Raw genomic sequence first — 24,713 nt, forward strand, 5'->3', positions numbered from 1 at the left:
GTATGAGGTTACAGAGTTGTAAGACGTGAAGCAGTCTATTGCTGTAAACAGACACCATTTCCAAGGCAACTTAGAAGAAAGGATTAGCTTGCTTACAGTTTCTGAGGGTTAGTTCATGACCATCATGGAGGGTGGCTGGTGGCAGTCATGGTGCTAGAACAATCTGAGAGCTCACATCTCCCCACAAGCTTCAGGAAGAGAGAGAAGAATGAGGTTGGGCATGGGCAGGACTTTTCAAACTTCAAACTCCATGTCAGTGACAAACCTCCAACAAGGCCATTCTTCCTAATCCTTCCCAAATAGTTCCATCCACTGGAAACCAAATATTCTAATATTTCAGCCTATGGGGGCCATTCTCATTCAGACCATGAAAGCAGTGCTCTCAAGAAGTTTGGATGACAGTGTGATAAGGGACAAGAGAAAGATCTCTAAGGAAAACATGAAAAATGCTCAGTGGCCACTTTATATAAACCTCAACAAGACCAAAGTATTTGTCTATAGCATAGGTCAATATTGAGCATAAACTGCTCACCTACTAAAAGCAAGTATAAAAATAAAAGAAGTAGGGCCCTTTAGGCTAAAATGGCAGTTCTCAACCTGTGGGTCATGGCCCCTTTGGCAAATCTCTATCTCTAAAAATATGTATGGTTCATTACAGTAGCAAAATTATAGTTATGAAATAGAAACAAAAATAATTTTACGGTTGGGGGTTACCATGACATGAGGAACTGTATTAAAAGGTTGTTGCATTAGGAAGGTTGAGAAGCACTAGGTTAAAGGAACTGTATAAACAGAAGTACAACAAGATGACCCTGACTACCAGTACTGTTTACAGTCAGATAAGGGCCTTCTACAGGGGAACTGTTGACTTCTTCACAGCTTCCAGTGAAAGGAAAACTGAAGTTGAAAGTGTTAAGTAAGTTGCCCCAACTATGCCAAGTATACTTTTACATGTACATGTGTCTTACTCTAAAACCAAAGCTTAGGACTCTAAGTTATGTTAGAGCCTCACAGCAAGAAAGGTCTTATTGTGAGCTATGCTATCCTGAAACTCAGTGTACCCCAAGCTGAAACTGCCCTTGAACTTCCTCTTCCTCTGTGTTCTTCCTACGTTGGCCTCTGTATAGGTTTGTAACAGTGTGCCCAGGTTGGAGTTACATGTGTTACCGCTGAATGTTCCTCATAGCTTCTCTGCTGTCTCCTCCTAGCACACCATTTTCATGCCACTGCTCTGCCTTTTGAGTCTTCTGAAGAATGGACTTCACACTCCTTAGTATGGCAACAATGGCATTGTCTATTTTGCTCACTGTTTTGTCTCCAGCACTTAGAATAATGCCAGATACACATAGTAGGAACTCTGTAAAGAGTTGTTAAATGAGCGGGGTGCTTTCATACCTGTTTCTGCCTGTTTTCTTAGCCTCATCCCCCACCTCTGTTCCAGATATTCTTAGCTTCAACTCCTTTTGAATCCTTGGACATGCTATGTTCTTCCATTCCTTTATGCCCTCACACATGATCCTCCCTCATAAATTATAAGTATTTCTTCCTATCCCTCCAGATAGTCAGCAAACTCCATGTTACCCTTCAAAACCTATTCTTCCCTGGAAGCACACGGAATCTATAAGCACTTTTCTTTGTGTTGATAAGAAGTATAATATACTTTGCACTCAGCAACTTTGTGTCCCATGTATAATACACAAAAAGGGTGGGTTGATAGGGGGAGTGAGCTCTTTTTAACCTGTGCCCTAAAGATCTTATAGGCTCGGAATTAAAGCAGACAGGTAAATGGACAGTTTCTAAATGTTTGAGTGTGATGAAGTGTCCACTACCCAAACAACAATTGTTTCATGGTTAGGAGTCTGAGAACAGGTGCTTAGTTTCTCTGTGATCCTGCAGTCATGGTAGATAAAGGTTGTCTGAATCTAGGCTGTAGCCACCACATCAGCATTCAGCATGGAATGTGAGATCATTGAAAAGCTTCATATGGCAGGCGGCCTTGGTTCTTCTTGTGGCTCTGTAGGTGGCTTACACTGTGGGAGCTAACTAATCCCAGAATAAGTAACCTAGAAATGAGGAAGCAAGCCAGAAGTAGCAGTGACTTTTATAACCTGGGAGCACATAAGGTCACAGTCACATTCCACTGGTCACATATGCCAACACTTGTACATGAAATAAATGTCACTGGAGCTGTCTTGGAAAGAAGCTGGCTATCAGTAAGTAAGTGTACTTACGAAAAAACTGTGGTAGAACAACCTTGGGAGATTAGCGGAGACTCTAAAAGTAATCTTCATGTTAAGATGTAAAGTATAAACAATGGCTACTCAGAAGAAGAGGTGATAAAACACATTGCAAATACTGTGTAGAATTATTCACAGGCCTGGGATAATAGAGTCCTATTTATCTTAAACCAGTGGGACTTTAAAGATGAGAAAGGTCATTCTTGAGAGAAGACGAAATGCAGATTATCTCTGATCTTCTGGAGAAAGGAGTTGGAATTTTATCCTGAAGGACAGCAGAGAGATACCTTGATTTTAGTTGACTTTAGATAAGTCACTGGCTGCCCAGAGTGGGTAGGAAGCAAAGTTGGAAAGAAAAGTCAGGCAGAGGCTGCTTAGTCATTTAGGGTGACTCTAGAAAATGCCGTAGATAAATGATAGTGGCCAAGAAAAATAATGAAGGTCAGTAGGCCAGTTTCAACCTTTTGGAAGCTCAGTATAATCTGGTTATTGTTAGGAAGTAGGATTAAGAGAGAAGAGTCGGGGCTGGTGAGATGGCTCAGCGGTTAAGAGCGCTGACTGCTCTTCTGAAGGTCCTGAGTTCAAATCCCAGCAACCACAAGGTGGCTCACAACCATCTGTAATGAGATCAGACTCCCTCTTCTGGAGTGTCTGAAGACAGCTACAGTGTTCTTACATGTAATAAATAAATAAATCTTTAAAAAAAAAAAAAAAAAGAGAAGAGTCGCCAGGCAGTGGTGGCACACGCCTTCAATCCCAGCACTTGGGAGGCAGAGGCAGGTGGGTTTCTGAGTTCGAGGCCAGCCTGGTCTACAGAGTGAGTTCCAGGACAGCCAGGGCTACACAGAGAAACCCTGTCTCAAAAAAAAAGAGAGAGAGAGAGAAGAGTCAAGCAATTCTCATAATTTTATTTAGTGAATCATACTTTAGGTAATTGAATCTTTTCATAAGGAAGAAATACTGAATTAAGAGTTGACCAGAAGTAAAATGTGCAGGTCACAGTTAAATGTACACTTTGGCTTCAAGAAATTTAAGCCAAAAGTGAAGACATTAAGTTGTATATTAATGGCTAGGGCCTTTAGTGAGTGAGTTAGTGTGAGTAAAGGAAAAGGAAAAGTGTGAAGCAGTTCAAGAAAAAGCAGCACTCAAGAAAATGGGCAAAAGAGTGTATTATCACATGTCACTCTCAGTGTTAACAGTGGTCAACTGACTTCTGTTGCACATGACCTTTCTCTTTTTCTGTTTGCCATGACAATATGAATGTCTGACTCAAAGTGCTCAACTTAATTTTGACTATTCAATCAATAAATCAGAAGACACTTGGAAAAATAGAGCCTCTTGAAATTAAAAAAAGTCTGCCAGCCCAAGGAACATGTACTTCTTTAGACTGTAGCAAAGCATTAAAAGCATTTAAGATTCTTTCTCTTTTTTTTTTAGGGGCAACTCTGGTAGTGATAGGAAATGGGTTCATTCAGGAAAGTTGAGGCCAGAAATAGAAGTGTGGCTGTTGCAGTGGGCCAGTCTGAGCTACAGCAGTAACAGTAGGCATGGTGCCAGGGCAGGAAATGGAGTAGACACAGTCACTCAAGAATCATACACAAGAATCACTCTGGAAAGTCTCATTAGGCACCTGGGTAGTGATTATGAAAAGTCAGAGAATATGAGAAAAGAACATGTGTGACTCGTTACAATTGAGATACATTAGTTTCCAACATCAAGTACATGTTCCCACTGGACATTGTGTAGCAGTTTGGATTCAAGAGAATAGTAAAGTGACTGTTGTAATTTTGATGGTGAGAAAGCATACCACAGAGGCCTGGTCATTTAACTCGTCCAAGAAACAAAAGAACATACAGTAGACGGGATTCCCAGAACAGCAAGCCAAGGTGAAGATAGAGAACACAGAAACCTCACCAAAGCCACTGCATTTATAGGCCCTTCTTTCTTTCTTAAATATTTTAAATATAAAAATTGGAATGTTTCTGTAGATACAAGACAGCACATATTTTAATTTTTCTCAATTTATAGGAAAGAAGATTCTATATGATATTCTTGCTTTTGCCAAAGAAAGTGTTAATTCGCACGTTACCACCCTTGGACCTCAGAACTTCCCTGCAAGTGACAAAGAACCATGGCTTGTTGACTTCTTTGCCCCTGTGAGTTATTTTTATCTGTCAAGTTTCAAAAAGCCATTTTTTTGACAACATGAAGGCTAGTACTAGACTTGTTCTGGCTTTGCAGCTCCTCTGGGCTCTCCCAGGACAGTGATAGGCAGAAGGCACCACAGGGTGGACTGTGTGTCAATAGCAGAGACAGTGCAGCTCCTCACTTCCTTAATCTTACTGCTCATCCATATCCTTCTCTTTCCAGTGGTGTCCGCCGTGCCGTGCGCTTTTGCCAGAGTTACGGAAAGCATCAACACTGCTCTATGGTCAACTCAAAGTTGGTACCTTAGACTGCACAATTCATGAAGGACTCTGCAACATGGTAAGTATTAAGACGGCTTTTTAGATGCACACCCATTATAACAGTAATGTTGAAACACTTTCAACAGGATACTAAATTGTAGTTGAATTGTAAATAGATATGCAGAAGGTTGGTGGTATGAAAGATTTTTGTTTACCAGGCTCCAGCATGTGTTTATTTAATTGACTTCATAAAATATTTATATAAATTTCTATTTTATCTAAGTCATCATACTTTTGTAACATACTTTTAAGTTTTTACAGTCTGTATTATCATTTAGACTTCTTTATACTTGTCAGCTTAGAGTACTTGATTTGACCAGACAGGGTATCCAATTTAAAAGAATTGCTCATTTTTAAGATGTGAAAGTGACAGTGTGCTTATGTGGGTGACAACATCTTATATTTTAAATATACTCTGGTACTTATGAATAGGATATGAGACTTTATAGTGTTGGTGTGAGAATAGACTAGAAACAGGAGCGGTATAGATGATGTAAGCCTAGTGATCTTAGTTTGGGTTTCCATTGCTGTGAAGAGACACCATGACCAAGGCAACTCTTATAAGGGACATTTAATTGGGGCTGCCTTACAGGTTTAGAGGTTCAGTCCATTATCATCATGGTAGGAAGCATGGCAGTGTCCAGGAAGGCACAGTGCTGGAGAAGGAGCCAAGAGTTCTACATCTTGATCTGAAGGCAGTCAGAACGAAAACTGTCTTCCAGGCGGCTAGGAGGAGGGTCTCAAAGCCCACCTCTACAGTGACACACTCCCTCCAAGGCTACATCTACTCTAACAAGGCCACACCTCCTAATAGTGCCACACCCTGGGCTAAGCATATTCAAACACATGAGTCTACAGAGGCCAAACCTATTCAAACCACTATAGTAGCCATGGCTGGATGGTGATTATAGCTATATAAATACATAAAAGTTTATATCCTTTCTGTAACATGAATATTTTAACTCAAAAACTAAAATGATAAAAAGATGGCAAGGAAAAGAAAGCCTGTTTTTTGATGCAAAAGAAAAGAGTGGAAATGTTTAGCTTCACTAGTCAAGAAAATACAAGCTCAATCAAAATTTGATATCTTTCCTAGCAAAATTTATCAACTTGACAAAAAAATTACCAATACAACAAGATTTAGGAATAGTATAGTGAAGTACCAGAGCGCTACAAATAAGCCAGGCAAGGGGTGTGGCTCAGTGATACAGCACTTCCCTCCCGTGTTTAATTCCTAGGTTACCTTGCACTGAAAAAGAAATCTTTTAACAGCTTGAATAAATCCTAAAAAACTCAATGGAAAATGGAAAAAGCAGGTTACATGGCAGCAGTTGAGTATCCTCAAAATCAGAGAAAGGTCTTTAAATATTCAGATCAGTGCAGTGCACTTCTATAAGACAAATGTACATATGGAAAAGCTTAAACCGCAGTGGATTGGATACCCACCAGTGCAGCAGATTAGGAACGATTCAGACCGTGGGAGACAGAGTCAGCAACCAACTGGCATGGCCACACCTATTAGTTGTTACGTATAAGGAGCAGATATGTAGGTAGGTAGTTATGAGATTACTCGATTTCAGTTGTGTTTGAAATTAAAAGTAAGTTGGGTCAGGGGTGTGTTTTAAGGAAATTAATAAATAAAAAGAGTCATTAGTGTCTAATGTCCTTTATGTGACTTGGAAAGCAGATGCCGACCAAAGATGCAAACATCATGAGTAACAGTAGTTGACTTTAATCCCTTTAGTTTTCCTACATTTTATCTCAAATAAGTACATTATCAACAATTAAAGTATAAGGGATAAAAATAAGCATCACATTCACCTGAAGTAGGCCAGGATTCTCCACTTAAGTACCTCCTACAGTTGGGTCACCATGACCAAGTTACTTACTCCTCAGTAGCTCAGTGGCCTCCTCTGGAAAGTAGGGTTTGTAAGGTTTTTTTTTTTTTTTCTTTTTCTTTTTTGTTTTATTTTCTTCAAGACAGCATTTCTCTGTGTAGCCCTGGCTATCCTAGAACTCACTCTGTAGACTGGGCTGGCCTCAAACTCAGAGATCTGCCTGCTTCTGCCTCCTAAGTGCTGGGATTGAAGGTGTGCACCACCACCACCCGGCTAGGTTTTGTCATTTTAACTACTGAGTAAAATTGCTCTGAGGTATGAATGAGAGTTTCTGTGTGGCTAGACTAACTCAAAAGATAATAAGAACTTGTAAACTTTTACCTAGTCTCTGTTAACTTAATACATGCTTTTAATTCACACATTTTCAAAACTTCATAATATGCTATTTTTTCTAGAATTATGAATCTTGAAATTTCTCATTTACTGATAAGTTAGACAAGGAAATCACTTCATCACTTTAAAAATTACAAAATCCTTTCAGGGCTGATGCCCATGTTAACTGTGAAGAGGGAATTAAATATTTTATACTATAAGAACTGTCTTGAGTAAAGAATAAAAAGTGACCATTTTCTTAGAGCATGACTCATAGTTCTGTAATATAAAATATAGTCGTGGTCATTTGTTTTTCCTTTTCATGTTGCTAATCACTGCCCTCTAGGATGATTACTGTCACTAGAAGTGACTGCTGTGTCTTTTCTCTCCTCTTCCCTCCTAGTTTGAAGAGAGCAAAAAGATGAAGTACATCCTAAGCAATTACTCTGGCTCGCTTTCCACATTTTAGTGCCATTGGGTTAATGATTAACTATTCATCAGTACAAGCTTTAATGCATTATCTTTGTTAAATTTGTCTATCCCACCAAAAAGATCACAGTGGATTTCCACAATCTTGTAAAAGGGTGATAGAGACATGGCTCAACAGTTAAGAGTGTTTGTTGATCTTACTAAGGACCCAGGTTCTGTCCCTGCACCCACATAGTGATAAGAGCTGTCCATTAGTCCAGTTCCAAGGGATCAGCCACCATCTTCCGACGTCCAGCACCAAGAAACACATGATATACATACATGTGTCCAGGCAAAACACCCATACATGTAAAATAAAAAATAAATGTGTCTATAAAGAGCAAGCTGTTACAAAATTGAACCTAATAGATAAAGTATGCTAATTTCTTCTTCCTCACAGTATAACATCCAAGCTTATCCAACAACAGTGGTATTCAATCAGTCCAGTATTCATGAGTATGAAGGACATCACTCTGCGGAACAGATCTTGGAGTTCATAGAGGTATTTTAAATCCTAGGCTATGGCTAGAAATCTTTCTATTTATATGTGTATTTTGGACAACTGTTTGAATTAGGACTTATTCTTTTTATGCCAGGACATTGTTTTCTGAAAACCTTTTTTTTTTTTTTTTTTTTTTTTATGTAAGCCTTTGTTTTATTACTTACTGTGGTGGTGTTCTGTACATGGGAGATACTACTATTGAGTATGTGAAATTATAGTTTTCCATGAAGCCTGTCACCCTTTCCCTGATTTCTTTCAATGCATTCACAGCATCAAGGCAAGGCATCCTGCACCGAGCTTGTCATTGTTAGCACAGAAGGGCCTGTTTTCATTCAGTCTTGACTAGAATAATTTCAGTGACTTCTGAAGAAATTGAAACTTGTAGCTTATTGTCATTCACTAGTGTCAGTTCTCCTCCAAAGTAATATATTGTGTTGTTTTGTTTGATTGCTGTCCTAGTGAAGCTAATGTGTTAGTATCACTTGATACAGGCTGAAGCTCTGTTAAAACTGCATTTGGAATATACAGTCTCTAGAAAGGTGTATAGCATCTCCATTTAAATATCAAAAATAATAGTAGGCTTTGTGTTAATCATTAAATGGTCACTTATAAGCATATATTCTTGCTCTCATAACAGATAGCACACCTATGTGGGCATCTGGGTTACTCCTAGAACTTGATTATATGGCCTATTCACAATTTCCTCCAGGATACCTCTTTTTCCAGCTTATAGTGCTTTTAAAAACTAGTGAGAAAATATACCTCTTAAGAAAACTGATTGGCAAAATCCAGACTTAATAATAGATTTCTTTTAAATATCTATGTCTTCTGATTTTTCTAAAATAGGAAGTTTCTAAATGACAGGCCCATTAACTTGCCAAAAATACATGAAAAACTTGGTGTGTGTACTAATTAATGCCCTTTTTTTTTTTTTTTTTTAAGGATCTCAGAAACCCTTCAGTGGTCTCTCTTACACCCACCACTTTCAATGAACTGGTTAAACAGAGAAAGCAAGACGAAGTCTGGATGGTTGATTTCTATTCTCCATGGTGTCATCCCTGTCAGGTCTTAATGCCAGAATGGAAACGCATGGCCCGGGTATAGTAACATCATTTACTTACATCTTATACCTACTGAGAATGTTTGCTTAACAGTTACTTTGAAACCAAGGGGATAAACCTATAACTACACAGTTTACCCAGACATGATTGAATCATTAAGATGACACACTGCCTCTGCCCCACTAACTGACTGTCTAATACACTTGTGATCAAAGTGCTGCCAGTGCTAACCCTGAGGGCACCTTCATTTTGTGTTTAAATTTTTCTATCATTTTATTTTTAGAGCTAACAGATACTGTTTGCTCACAGTATTGGGTCTTTAAAATAGCTTTGTAGGCAGGTATGGTGGTGAATCCTGATAAAACTAGCATTCCACTGCTGAGACGGAATGATGGAGAGTCCAAGATTATCCTGGGCTACCAAGCTCAGACTCTTTCTCCAAAACAAACAAGCAAAAATGAAGCAAAGTAGAAAACAAACTCAAACAGTAAAACATATGTATAAATTTCCTATAAACAGGCGGTGTTACAAGATACTGAATGAAGGCAAATTGAAAATACTGAATCAGATAAAGCTTATCTTCATTAGAAAAAAATATTTTTAAAAAATACTGATTATATTTTGTTTGCTAATGGTTTTTGCTGTTGTTGTCATTTTGTTTTGTTTTGTTGTTTTGTGAAACAGAGTTTCCCTGTATAACCCTGGCTGGCTATCCTAGAATTCATTTTTTAGACCAGGGTAGCCTTGAACTAAGAAATCCACCTGCCTCTGCCTCCCAGGTGCTGGAGTCAAAGACTTGGACGTCACCACAGCCTGGGTTAGTGTAGAATTTTTGAAAAATGTATTTACCTACATAGTAAATGAATAGAACCAATTGTTTAATCTGCAATAAGTGTAGAAATTTTTTAATTACAAAGTTATGGCCTTCAAATTCACTAGTTTAAATGGCATATTTTAAATCCTTACCCATTGTTCATTTGATACTGATAAATAATAAAATACCCATTTTACAATGACTTTTTAGCATGTATAAAAGCTCCAGTGAGGACTAGATTGTTGAGTTGAATCAACAGTTAGGATTACTGGATGCTCTTGTAGAAAACCTGTTTGGTTCCAAGCACTCTCAACCATTGTCAATTCCAGATCCAGGGGTTCCAGTGTCCTCTTGGCCTCCAAGGGCAGTGCATATACACAGTGCATATATATATAGACAGAGAACTCGTACACGTAGGTTTTTTTTCTTTAATTGTGAGTTATAGAGATAATTTTAATCATTGACCCATGTGTTTACTTTTGTTCTTTTATAGACACTAACTGGACTGATCAATGTAGGCAGTGTGGATTGCCAACAGTATCATTCTTTTTGTACTCAAGAAAATGTTCAAAGATACCCCGAGATAAGATTTTATCCCCAAAAGTCAAATAAAGCTTATCAGTATCAGTAAGTATTCTGTCAAATTTGAAGGCATCTATTATAATCATTTGGTTGTACAGTTAATATTTAACCAGGCCATCAGATATGTATTGGGAGGCCACCACTGGATGTTCCTTCAGAAGATCAGGGAACTGGACAGTAAAACTAGTTACAAAGTTCTAGTCAAGAAGCTGTGAGAGGAAGAACAGGTGTTTAAGTCCTTCCTTGGCCCTGAGTCCTGGCCAGGCCTTGCCTGTGTTGTTCTTAGTAGTCTTTATCCTTAGTGGAGGGGTGGGGGTCACTCCTCCTACCACTGCTGAGAAAAAACTAACCAATCAGACTTACAGCTCACCTGCTAAGGGTGGGGCTGAGATTTGAACCCAGGACTGTCGTAGTGCCCACCCGTTCCATACTACATAGGTATTAAAAAGAAAAAGAAAACACAGTTGTAATTAAGTAAAAATGGAGCCATGGGTTTCTCTATAAAAAATAAAAGAATCTGCTGTGGGGAAATCACAAAAGGCACATGTAGTCCTGAGTGCTTAAGGCTGGGGAAGATACCAGACTCAGAAAAACATATTTGACGTCGTATAGCTCTTATTTACCCTGTGGATAAAAGGGTAAGACATACAAGGTGACATTAACCAGTCAAGAGCTATTTTTTTTTTCTTAATTTCTACTGTAAGACTGTTTCTTGACTATATGCAGTAATAGAAAATATTATTTACAACTTGACTTTTTTTCTTCTTTCAGTAGTTACAATGGCTGGAATAGAGACGCTTATTCCCTGAGAAGCTGGGGTCTTGGGTGAGTGATTAAAATGCATATTGTTGTATAACACTGATTTGAAGCTGTTAATCTTCTCATTTATATAGTTAGGATTCTGTGAGTTAGGATTCTGGCATTTTAAATACTTGGAAAAGGATGATATTTGTCAAGGATTGAACCATTTCTAACTTGGGAATGCTTGCAGTATTGCCATAGAATACTTGCTCTGCTTTTTGTATAATAAAAAAATATTTGCTTCCCTTACTACAGATTTTTACCCCAAGCATCCATAGATTTAACACCTCAGACTTTCAACGAAAAAGTTCTACAAGGGAAGACTCACTGGGTGGTTGATTTCTATGCTCCTTGGTGTGGACCTTGCCAGAATTTTGCTCCTGAGTTTGAACTCTTGGCTAGGGTAAGTATTATTATCTAGTTAAATAAATTTTACACACATGTATGCTTTAACAATTGGTTAAAACATTGTAAACTAATTCTTAATTTAGTTCTTAAAAATATCTCTCAATTTAAAAAAATTATCTGTCTTTCTTGAGACGGGTTTCTTTTTATAACCCTGGCTGACGCGAAATTCCCTGTGTAGACCAGGCCAGCCTCTAACTGCTTGCCTTTTCTTTGAAAGTGCTAGTATTAAAAGCATTCAGTGACAGATTACAAGTGTCCCAGTGTATGTGTATATGCACATTGTTATTCCTGTAGTTAGACTGTTAACCTAAGTTAGTCTCCGTGTTTGTTTATTTCAGTAGCTGTAGATACCGGAGGAAGCAAAGACACTTTGATTGTCCTAGAGCTGGAGAGGATACCATAAGTCAGTAGAGGAGAGTGACATGTGACAGCCACAAGGATGAGCAGAACTTTATGTTTGTGAGAGATAGGTGACATAAAAGGAACTGAGGGTACAGCTAGCTTCCACCTTGAACGACCACAGAGGGAAAGGACTCAGATACCTTCTTTATAGGTGCTCATGAGGCATTCATAAAGAGCAGTCGAGTAGAGTAGATTACCAAATCGAGGAAAGATTCACCAGCATAGGATTATCTAAGATCTCACTGAGAGACTGTTGACCATGAAAATACCCGAAGATGGGACGAGTGTGATATAGTAACCTGAAGGTAAACAAAGAGCTCCCGGTTCTGGGAAAGGGTGGGGTTGGAGGGCCTCACCCAAGTGCTGTCAGGAAAAACAAGAGGCAGGTGTGGACAGCAGTTTAAAGCACATGGGAAGAAGTCCAGTAATTATCTATTTGGTTAAGTCAAAGAGAAGTCCCTTGTGATCTTAAAGCTGTTCTTGTGTTGGGGATGCTAACAGATATCAGCGGAGAGAGAGAACCACAGACATAGATGATGAGGGAGGGATGAACACCTGCCTAGCAGAGACAGGATGCATGCTGCTGCTGAGAGGAAGCATGGCACTGCAGGAAACCCCTTTGTGGCCATCTGCACATGCTGGAAAAGAGCAAGGCTCGCCCGCGACTGTATAGAAAGACTGAACCTCTGATGTGCTCAGCCATGCACCGGATTAAGAATGCCAATCAGGATTAAAGACAGATGTTTGGTTGTGGTGGGCAAAGGGGGTGGGTGGAAGGTTAGGGAGGTTAGAGTTAAAGCCTCCAGGTACTTGTGAGCAAAAGACTGTCTATGTTTGACAAATGGCAGTGAGTGGAAGCATAAAGGGCCTGGAAAAAAGTAGAAACAATCTTGTTTGAATGCAAAGAAATAAAACTGAATTTTAAAAGTAAATCAACTTTACATAAATATATAAAAATGTGAAATATATTATGGTGGGAAGTGGCAAGATCTGTGAATTCGTTTTGTTTTGTTTTTCAGATGATCAAAGGAAAAGTGAAAGCGGGGAAAGTGGACTGTCAGGCTTACCCACAAACGTGCCAGAAAGCCGGCATCAGAGCCTACCCCAGTGTCAAACTGTTCCACTATGACAGAGCGAAGGTGTGTGCAGGCTCTGACTCCACCTGCCTTCAGCAGGCCAAGCCCACAGCGTTAGATGGGAGGAAGAGTTTGTCTAGTTTCCAATTTTTCCCTTCATCTTTTAAAAATATTTCTCACTTAGACATCTTCTTTACTGGTGTACCAAGGGATCTTGAAAGGCTTTCTGGTGTGTGTGCTTTCACAGTCGCCTTACAGACTGTGTTCCATGAACAGAAAAGATACAACCAAATAGTTATACGTAATTTCTGGGTTGGAGAATTCAAAGTTATTATTTCTATGCAGCTTTATTATATTTTCTACTTTTTAATATAGTAATTGTTTTTTAATGTTTTCTTCTTTAATAAACTGAAAGAAATTAGTCTGTAAATACCTTTGAAATACACTTAGTAACAGCATTTTTTGAGGGATCCTTACTAAAAGCTTAGATTACAAGTGGGGTCTTTTGCTTTGGTTTTAAGTGTTTGGGGGCACTAATATCAATATGCTCTTGTTTTTCTTGGTTGGTTAGTTTTGATTCTTGTTTGTGTTATGTAACTTGTTTTGTAGAGCCAGCTAGCATTGGCCTCTCAGATATATCCAACTGCCTCAGAGTATTAGGATTTCATGCACTACAGTGCCTGGCTGTGTTAGGTTTTCAGTGAAAGAAACCAGACCTCTACAAGGTCTCAACAAACTAGACTCTGGTTTCAAAGGTTGCATCTTGCCGGACAGTGATAGCACACACCTTTAATCCCAGCACTTGAGAGGCAGGCGGATTTCTGAGTTTGAGGACAGCCAGGGGCTATACTGAGAAACCTATCTTGGGGGAAAAAAAAAGTTGCATCGTTCAGCTGATACAATGGTTAACAAAAAGCACATTAGACCTGTCCAGTCTTCCCAGGCACAAATACTATGCTTTTAAACAGAATTGTGATATTTTAGCAAGATTATTGATCCTTTAAAGATGAATAAACACACATTTTGTCTACTAAAATATTTTATAGGAAATAAAAGAACTAGGATGTAAGCTGATGGCATACTCATCTTCATGGTTTTTACTTTGTAGTACTGAAGGCTAAACACACAAGGACAATGCTCTACTGCCAAGCTACCCCCAATCTCTTATACACATGCACCCCACCACATAAGACTCTTTGAAGTCAGTGGTGCGTTTTCCGAGAAATCATTTTGTGCTCCCATAATGCTTCAAGTAGTATTCTTCCTAGTGTGGGTTAACTACTTTTGTAGCATTATGCACTTGAAGAAAAAGGAAATTTAAACAGTGTTGGAACAAACTTTAAGGCATAAGTAAGCAAGCTTCTTGTGTGGAAATGTCATGTTTTGATTTACGTACTTAAAAGATAACATGAGTGTTTTTAATTTTAGAAAAGTATTTGGGAAGAGCAAATAAATTCCAGAGATGCAAAAACTATTGCTGCCTTAATTTATGGAAAATTGGAAACACTCCAAAGCCAAGTAAAGAGAAATAAGGTAAGAGCCAAGCCTACAGTTGACTGGCAGGCTGCCAAGATGTGTTGGTGGTGTGCATTCCATGCAGAAATGAATATTCAAGGACATACTCACCTTGGAGAAATACAACAGCCAACATTATAGACTCTAGATGATGAAGGGCTTGGAAATTTGTATACTCACCAGTTAGCAAAAAATTACCAAGTTTCTTTCATAAAAAAACTGGCACTCCAGTATATAGCAACATTACTCATACAGCAAGATAGGGAAAGACAGCCAGCCACCAACGGAGTGGATAAGCAAAATGTGGCACATTGATGATGCCTGCAGAGTCTTTTTAAGGTAAAAAAATGAAGAATGCTTCCATACTACATGGCAAATTTTTGGGAAAAAAAAAAAGATTAATAAACCAGGCAGTGGTGGCACACGCCTATAACCTCAGCACTTGGAATGCGAAGACCGGTGGATCTCTGTGAGTACACCCTAGTCTATAGAGCAAGTTCCAGGGCTATTACACTGAGAAACCCAGTCTCAGAAGAAAAAAAGAAAGGATGGATGGATGGATGGAACTATGCTTAATGGAATGAAACTAGTCACAAAGGGCCATATATAGCTTGGTTCTATATATGTAAAATGTTCAAAACGCAGGTTAATGGCTGCTGAGGCAGGGTGAGAGTAGAAATTGCAATGACTACTTGAGAGTGTGAAAGAATCTGGCTCTGAGGTGCAGGAAGTTTTTGGAAAGTAGCTGTATAACTCTGAGTATACCCTGGACTTCCATTGCAGATTTTCTATTTTTAATACGTGAAATATGCAAGCTGGGTTTGGTGATGCACATCTTTAATCTCAGCACTTGGAGGTAGAAACAGGCAGATCTCTGAGTTTGATGATAGCCTGGTCAACATAATAAGTTCCAAGCTAGGCAGGAGTTCTGTCTCCAAAATATTTAAATGTATGTATGTATGTATGTATATGGTAATGTTATTTAAAATAGTAATGTGGGTAATAGTTATTTAAATGTTGTTTAGTATAAATAAAATACTGAATTATTAGTATTAAATATTGTAGAACCTAAACATATTTTAGAAAACAAAAGTTTCCTTTGTGCTTGGTATAGGTGGACTGTGTTTAAACCTTAATCCCATTGTTCCTGAATTTTTATCTGCTCATCGGCGCTGCAGGCTCCTTCCTGTTGCTCTTCTAAAGTCAATTTGTTTGATCTCTCTTAAGTCTGTTCTCAGCCTGCCAAGGAGCAGACTGCATGAGTGTGGGAGCTGCTAAGTAGAATTTAATACAGTCAACATAGGACAGCCTCTGGAGAGTCTCAGGCTCTGTGTAGCCGTCAATGGGAGCCCTAAGTGGGCAAAGGCCTATACCTATTTCCCAAACATTTATCCACATCTAAGGGGTAGAGCAGATAGGAATCCATGTCTTCTTAGTGTATGTAGTAGATTTTTCTAGTATTTGAGTTATTTTAATTTTTTCAAGTTACTTTAGAACTTATAATTTTTACCTAAGTTAAATATTTTAAAGTGTATTATTACTCATAAACCAAAATACTGTAACTGAAATTAAGATAAAGAACATATATTATTACTTAGTATCTTAATATCTTTTCTGTCGCTGTGTAAAATACTCTGACAGAAGCAACTTAGGATAAGAATAGTTCTTCTCACTCACCATCCAAGAGCACAGCGCATTCATGTATCGAAGTCAAGAGGCAGGTTCTTGAAGTGGCTGGTCACGTCACCCAGAGCCAGGAAACTGATGCACACATGCTGCTGCTCAGCATCTTACAGTCGGGTCCCTACTAGGAAATGAATGGCACCATCGTAATTCCCCACAGGAATTCCCAAAGATCCCGTCAGGTTGACAGTAGTAACCATCTCACACAAGATGACACACCAGTAGGTATGACAATACCTACTGTGTGCAGGTGAAAACTGACACATTGATTGTTAATCAACCAAAGAATGTTTGCGTGATACTCTATTCAGTAAAAACATTGAATATATGTAAGAAAGTAAAATATTGATTAGCTTATAATATCTTTCTCTTTTAATCACCTTTACATTTAACGCAGGATGAGCTTTGATGATGTTGAAGGAAAAAAATTGTAAGGAAAAGAATCTGGAAAATGGCATCAGAAGATCCTTTCGCAAGAAAAGCTGCTCTTGAGGAAGCACATGCACATGCCCTGGGCCTTGCAGTTACACTGTGCAGACGAAACACCTGTGCGGTACTGCAGGCTGCAGATGTTTCCTGTAGAGCCAGGCGGTGCCATCTGAGACTGGAGTCCACATATGGTTCTTTGTTGTGTCTTTGTTGTTGTTGTTAATCCTTTTAGAAATACAAACATCAGTCTTCGCTCAGGGCCATATAGAAATACTCCACGGGCCAAGTCCAGCCCAGGGACTAGTTTGCTGACCGCCAGAACTGATGTTTGGACACCTGGCCCTGCATGTGGGTCTGTTATCTTCATGCTGTACAAAGTGGACTTGGGTTTTTACTTGTCATTTTCTGATGGGCCTGAAAAGAACTGACTTGCTTTTCAGTCACCCCTTCTAAAAATTCTGTCTATGACCATATATTTTATTTTGACTATTTTCACAACATGGGAAAATAAAAATGTACCCATTTTTCCTACTATGTACTACTGTATAGACAGAGGTTTTCTTGTAAGAATTGAAGAGTTGTTCTTAATTTATCACAACAGTAAGTGTAAAAATCCTGTAAACTGCAGTCCCAAGAACAAGGTAAAAAGAAGTATTTACACAGTTAATGGGCTGTGTGGGTGTCACAGATCTAAGCCCTTGAGCTCTGTGTTAATGTGCACACCTTCATTTATTTGCTTTCATAAATGTTCCTACTGATGGTTTTGTTTGTTTTGTTTCATGTGTCTCCCTGATACTGATATATTTCCCTTCTGGGTTCTCTGTTTTGATCACTCAATGTTGATTATTTTTTCTTCTGTTCAATATTCACTATTCCAATAGGAACAGTAATTTTAGATTTTATTTTAATGTGGCTCATGATGATGCTGTTACTCAATTATTGTCTTTTTCAGTAAAGTATTGACATAACAGCTAAGTACTTTTTACTAAAATCAAGCACAAGAGTCCATACTCTTCCCATTTCTCAGTTGTTTAGACTCAAAGGGTCACAGGTCTTTCCTGCAACTCCAAAAGCAGAGTGGCCTCTAGTTCAGTTCTCTCAGTGTGTGGGATGGTCAGAGGATGCCAGTAAATAAAGTCAAATTATTTTTTCTAAAACTCTCTTGAAGATGATTGTTGTGTTTGGAAAATTTTATCACTTTCCCTTCCTCCCTAGTCTATCTTCATAAAGGTTATGCCATAGGTATACATTAGAGAAAACAGTGTGCTTTAGTTTCCTTCCTAACCGCATACCGATTCTCCTATGTTTTGCTACGTTTTAACTCCCTGACTCAGACTCTGCTGTACATGTGAGCACACATGGCACTTCATTCCTAACCAGCTCTTTGAATCATGACTGATAATGCTAAGAGCCTTTCATTTGAAAGCCTAGAATTTCCTTTAGAACTGCCTTGTTTATGCAAAATTCCACAAGTGGAATACCCAAAGAAGTCTTACTTAGTAAAAGTATACTAATTTAGCGAACTGGTTACTTGCACACTACTGAACTGGGCAAGAGTTGGGTGCATAAAGGGAGCCTATGGACTACCCTCCTGTCACAAAATCATAAATAGTGGATAGGTACTTGGTGTCTACCTATAATTATTTCCTATACTTGGTGAGAAACATTTTATAGGCAGTACATTAAACAGTAGGTATTACTTTTGCTTAAGCTGTATGTCTATGGAATGTGCTCTGAACATAGGACCTGCTGCTGGACATGAGGTTAGGTCACATGGATAATAATACAGTAGCTGACCTCAGGTTTGTGTTGTACATTGACAGCAGTGTCAGAACTCTCAGAACTGGCTGGCAGGTTGATATTTAAATGGGAACACCTCTAAGAAGTACCACATGTAGAGTGCAGCAATACCATTCCTGTGTGCAGCTCACCCTAGCAGACCAGAGCAAATCCTGGGAGGCAGGCTGTGTACAGCCAATTAGAACTTGTATTGGATACTTGGGTCCTTAATATCTTTTTAGTCAAGAGTATACTACTATAGGGACTGGGGAGACAGTTCATTGGGTGAAGCACTTGGCCATGCAAGCTTAAGGATCTGAGAACCCAGCTAAAGCCAGGTGAGATGGTAGTATACTTATATCCCTGTTCTATGCTCTGCCTGCATTCCAGCCGGGCCTTTGTAATTCCTGCCATATCAGAGCTTAGAGCCTGGCTTTACTCACAGCTGTACGTGTATATTTTAATTAACCGCAAGTACATTCTAATTTTAATTCAAACTACTGTGCTAATAATTTATGGTAAGAATTATTGAGTGAATTATAATTTCATATGAGATGGTCCAAATAGAAATATTTAGAGAATATTTCTCATTGTAGAAATAGAAGTAAAAATGATAAAATATGTATCACACTGAGAAGGGGAAAAAAGCAAAACAGTAACTAGAGTGACTTGGTGAGAGAAGAAAACTGGAAAATACCACAAAACCTGACTTCAAAATGTACTATTAAGTCACAGTAACTAGAACAGCATTCTACAAACATTAAAAACTGTCAGGTCAGTGGAAGAGAGGGCCCTGAAATTAAACTATACTCATATAGACAATGGATTTTCAACTAAGACTTCAAGAGCATACAGTGGAGAGAAGAGTGTCTCCAGTAAGCAAAACTGAATACACATGCAGAAGTAGCCTCAGATTTTGTAATTACTGTAAGGAAATATAGAGGGAACACTTCAGGATAGTAGTAAAGCAATGACTTTAAATAAAGACACCAAAGATATGGGCACAAATACATGAAATTCTACTAAAAAGCTGTATGGCAAAGGAAATAATCCAGAGAAAACCTTATAGTGTATGGAGGTGCAAACTTCATCTATGAAGTACTTCATTAATGTCTGGATTGTAAAGAAAAATTCAAAGTAGAGTGAAGATATGACCTGTCTGTGTAGTCAACACTAAGAACTGCTCAGCCTCACTAATAAAATGCAACCGGAAACTAGAGGCCACAGTGACACACAACGTCCACCTGTTCCAGTGGCTGTCAGCACCAAGGAATATAAGTGCCATGGTACATGAGAACATCATTCAGCTGTTAACCAATATGCGGAGAAGTGGAGTTCACTCTACTAAGTGAAGTAAGCCAGGCACAGAGAAATACCATATCTTTCTTATGAAAAGTAAGGCCTCCAGAAGAGCAGGGGTGGCCACTGTGCCACCTCAAACCAAAAGGAGGAGAACCAAGAGAAGTAAAACAGCAGTGTTTCTTTTGGTTCTTTGGTAGTGATGTGGATAAAGCACCCTACAAAAGAGCAGGTAAGGTGCTTTTGAGGCATTAAAGGCACCTGCTGTGATCCTATCCCCGCTCCCCCCCCCCAGCTCCCCACCCTATCACAACAACCTGAGCTCAATCCCCAGGACCCACATAGTAGAAGGAAAGAACTGACTCCCTTAAATTGTATTCTGGCCTCCCTGTGTGTGCCATGGCATATGCATGCTCACACACAAACATAAAGTAAATAGTCTTTTTTTGTTTGGTTGTTTGGTTTTTTTGAAGTCTGTAATGGCATTTCAGTGCACTAAAGGGCAGGAAACCGACACACAGGGATGCTTACTGCTCGGACAGATAGCAACCAATGGAGCACTGTATACCTCGTGTATATAATTAGCATGTTGTGCCCAGAAAAGTGCAAATGCCACCAAAAACAATTTATCAGTAATGCTTCCTGTTTAATTAGTACCCCTCAGGATGCCTAAGAATATTGTAATCAGTGTTTTTAAGATGTTTATCAGAAAATTTTACGTATCTTTGCCTATGAACCCATACCTACTCCTCTGAACAAAGCTTTCTCAGTTTTCCTAACTTGTTTTCCTTCCTCAGACAAGCTTCTCTGTGGATTTTAATTAGAAGCATCAGGAACCAGTAGGGGGCAGTGACAAACAAGAAGCGACTTCATTCCACCTATTGGGGGAAAAAGTCTTTTCTACTTAGGGCAGTACTGTGGAGTCAGACCCTTCGTTTGCATTGTTTTCTAGCTAAAAGGATCCTGAATTCCAAGTGTTGACTAGTGAAATTGTAAGCAAGCTGACGTTTGTGATCTGATGTAACGTGACTGACAGCACATAGACACACAGCTACTGAACAGCAGACTCCCATTGATGAAGAACACTGCCTCGCCTAGATGTGTCACTTCCCAAGATTTAAAACAGTCATCAAATAGTACTGATGCTTTTTTTTTCAAAATTCTCAGAATTTTCTGTGCTTTCTAGTGTCTTTTTAAACTCATGACATTCTCATTCTCAGTTATAAAGGACTGTTGCTCTAAAAGTGGAGTTCCTGTCTTGTGATCCAGTTCCTTAGTGAGTTTGGTGATTCCACTTACTTTATCTGTCTGTACCATGACTACTTAATTTGCTAAGTAGAAAAAAATATAGCAGAAAAAAAAATGTTCTGCCTGCTTTATCAGCTAGTCATAGAGATAAAATACATGTTTTTTAAAATGTGCAGACAAAAACCAAAATGTAGAAATTCTTTGAAGCAGAAAAAAGGATTTTTTATCTGATTTGGGTCTGATTTATACACACACACACACACACACACACACACACACACACACACACAGGACTGCTGATATAGCTCAGTGGTAGGACATTAACTGAGCAGGTACAAGGCCCTGGGACAGACCTAAAATACAAAACAAAACAACAACAAAAAAGTGGGAGTCAGGGAGAGGAGGACCAGGAAGAAGAGGGAAAAGAAAAGAAACAAAATTGTAACGGATATTTAATAAGGGTATTTTGTTTTTAAGTAGGTTGATTTTTTTTTTATGATAAGAGTGTCCAAGATTTGCTTCAAAATAGAATACAGAGGAAACAAAAATGGGTATGGGTAAGTGTCTTAGCTCACATTTTATTGCTGTGAATAGACACCATAACCAAGGCAAGTCCTTATAAAGGACAATATTTAATTGGGACTGGCTTACAGGATCAGAGGTTCCGTCCATTATCATCAAGGCAGGAGCATGGCAGCATCCAGGCAGACATGGTGGTACAGGAAGACCTGAGAGTTCTACACTATCCTCTGAAGGCTGCTAGAATAATATCGGCTTCCAGGCAGCTAGGATGAGGGTCTTAAAGCCCACACCCACAGTGACACACCTACTCCAACACAGCCACTGTTCTAAGAGTGCCACTCCCTGGGCCAAGCATATACAAACCATCATCACAGTGAGTCAGAGATTGATGGACTGCTTTGAAATATTCCATGACAAAGATTTTGTATTAACCAAATCAAATGGCTGAGAAGCACTTAAATGTTCAACATCCTCGGTTATCAGGGAAGTGCAGATCAAAACAACTCTGAGATTCTATCTTACACTCCAGCAGAATGGCTAAGATCAAAAACTCAAGTGACAGCACATGCTGGAGAGGATGTGGAACAAGGGGAACACTTCTACATTGCTGGTCAGAGTGCAAAATTATACAACCATTCTGGAAATCAATCTGGTGGTTTCTTAAAAAATCGGGAATAGTTCTACCTCAACCCAGCTATACCACTCCTGGGCATATGCCGGGAAGATGTTCCACTATACCACAAGGACACATTCTCCACTATATTCATGGAGCTTTATTTGTAATAGCCAGAAACTGGAAACAACCTAGATGTCCCTCAACCAAATAATGGATAAAGTGTACATTTATACAATGAAATAATTCTCAGCTATTAAAAACAAAGACATGAATTTTGCAGGCAAAAGAACAGAATTAGAAAATATCCTGAGTAAGGTAACCCAGACCCCGAAAGACACCCATGGTATATATTCACTTATAAGTGGATATTAGCTATAAAATATAGGATACCCATGATACACTTCAAAGACCCAAAGAAGCTAAACAAGAAGGAAGACCCATAGGAGGATTCTTAAATCTCACTTAGAAAGGGAAATAAAATAGTCATAGGAGGCAGATGGAGGGAGGGAATGGGGTGGGAGAGGGATTGGGGAGGGGGAAGTAGGTTGAGGATCAGGTGTAGGGAGAGACAGGAGAGAGGGCCAGGAGAATGAATGGAAATCTACAGCTGATGGAAGGAGGGGGGGGGATCTCTAGGATATGCCAGAAAGGTAGGGTGAGGAAGGCTCCCAGAAGTCTATGTGGGTGACCTTGGCTGAACTCAGAGCACTGGGGATATAGAAACTGAAGAGGCCAACTCTTATAGCCACACAGGATTCCCAGTGGAAGAATAAGGACACTAACCCATCCATAAAACTTTCGACCCAAACAGTACTCTTCACAATAGCCACAAATAACTCAAAATATCTTGGTGTAACTCTAACCAAGCAAGTAAAAGACCTGTATAACAAGAATTTCAAGTCTCTGAAGGAAGAAATTGAAAATATCAGAAGGTAGAAAGATCTCCTATGTTCATGGATCGGTAGGATTAACATAGTAAAAATGATCATCTTACCAAAAGCAATCTACAGATTCAAAGCAATTCCCATCAAAATTCCAACACAATTCTTCACAGACCTTAAAAGAACAATTCTTAATTTCATATGGAAAATCAAAACAACCCAGGATAGCTAAAATGATCCTGAACAATAAAACAACTTCAGGAGGAATCATCACCCCTGACCTCAAGCTGTACCACAGAGCAATAGTGATAAAAGTAAAAGCATGGTATTGGTATACAAACAGACAAGTGGATCGATGGGTAGAATTGAAGATCCAGAAATAAACCCACACACCTATGCACACTTAATTTTTTTTTTTTTTACAAAGAAACTAAACCATACAATGGAAAAGGGAGAACATCTTCAACAATGGTGCTGGTCTAACTGGATGTCTGAAAGAAGAAGATTGCAAATAGATCCATATTTATCACTCTGCACTTTATTCAAGTACAAATGAATCAAAGACTTCAATGTAAAGCTAGACACAATCTAATAGAAAAAGAAAGTTGGAAATAGCCTTGAACTCATGGGTACAGAAGACAACTTCCTAAACAGAACACCAATGGCTCAAGCACTAAAGCCAAGAATCAATAAACCGGACCTCATGAGACTGAAAAGCTAATATAAGTCAGAGGACACTGTCATCAGGACAAAACAACAGCCTACAGATTGGGAAACAATCTGCACTAACTCTACATCTGACAGAGGGCTAATATCCAAAATATATAAAGAACTGAAGAAGTTAGACACCAGCAATCCAAATAACCCAATTAAAAAATGGGGTTACATATCTAAACAGAATTATCAACAGAGGAATCTTGAATGGCAGAGAAGCACTTAAAGAAATGTTCAACAACCTTAGTCATCAGAGAAATGCAAATCAAAATAACTCTGAGATTCCACCTTATACCTGTCAGAATAGCTAAGATCAAAAACTCAAAGGGCAGCACATACTGGTTAGGATGTGGAGCAAGGGGAACACTCCTCCACTGCTGGTGGAAGTGAAAATTTGTACACGCACTCTGAAAATTAATCTCGCAGTTTCTCAGAAGATTGGGAATAGTTCTGCCTCAAGACCCAACTATACCACTCCAGGTTATAGACCCCCCCCCAAAAAAATACTCCACCATCCCACAAAGACACTTGCTCAACTGTGTTTATAGCATCTTTATTCATAATAGCAAGAAATTGGAAAAAACCTAGATGTCCCTCAACTAAAGAATAGATACAGATAATGAGATATATTTACACAGTAAAATACTACTCAGCTATTAAAAACAAAGACATCATGAACTTTGCAAATGGAAGAAGAAAATATCATCCTGAATGAGGTAACCCAAACCCAAAGGACATGCATGGTATGTTCTCATCACTTGAGATCATAATTTGATCTCAAGTCTTCCCTTCATTTCGAGAGACACAACAGGGAACTCCTGGTGTCCCTGCATGGTCTGGTCGCTCCCCACCACTGATGATTAGTGTTTGATGTCCTGATACTACTGAGCCTGGTTGCTGACAATGGAGATTGGAGTCACTCCAAAACACTACTTCTAAACTACTTCTTGTACTATTTACCATCTTATCTCTTCTACCTTTTGACAGTGGGCTAGAAG

At 38.9% G+C, this 24,713-nt stretch overlaps 1 protein-coding gene across 2 annotated transcripts in view; it reads left to right on the forward strand.

Annotated features, from left to right (window-relative positions):
• Dnajc10 (DnaJ heat shock protein family (Hsp40) member C10) overlaps positions 1–17,813 on the forward strand; it is a 41,070-nt gene extending 23,257 nt beyond the window's left edge. For both annotated transcript variants that reach the window (XM_031370792.1, XM_031370793.1), the window contains exons 14-23: positions 4,266–4,393; positions 4,608–4,724; positions 7,784–7,885; positions 8,828–8,983; positions 10,254–10,387; positions 11,114–11,167; positions 11,399–11,546; positions 12,973–13,092; positions 14,458–14,562; positions 16,625–17,813. In XM_031370792.1, the coding sequence (XP_031226652.1) occupies positions 4,266–4,393; positions 4,608–4,724; positions 7,784–7,885; positions 8,828–8,983; positions 10,254–10,387; positions 11,114–11,167; positions 11,399–11,546; positions 12,973–13,092; positions 14,458–14,562; positions 16,625–16,636 (1,076 nt within the window). In that variant the 3' untranslated portion in view covers positions 16,637–17,813. The remainder of the gene's footprint in view (positions 1–4,265; positions 4,394–4,607; positions 4,725–7,783; positions 7,886–8,827; positions 8,984–10,253; positions 10,388–11,113; positions 11,168–11,398; positions 11,547–12,972; positions 13,093–14,457; positions 14,563–16,624) is intronic.
• The last annotated feature ends 6,900 nt before the right edge of the window (positions 17,814–24,713 follow it).

The sequence above is a fragment of the Mastomys coucha genome, unplaced genomic scaffold (genome assembly GCF_008632895.1).
Source record: "Mastomys coucha isolate ucsf_1 unplaced genomic scaffold, UCSF_Mcou_1 pScaffold15, whole genome shotgun sequence".
NCBI classification, from domain to species: domain Eukaryota; kingdom Metazoa; phylum Chordata; class Mammalia; order Rodentia; family Muridae; genus Mastomys; species Mastomys coucha.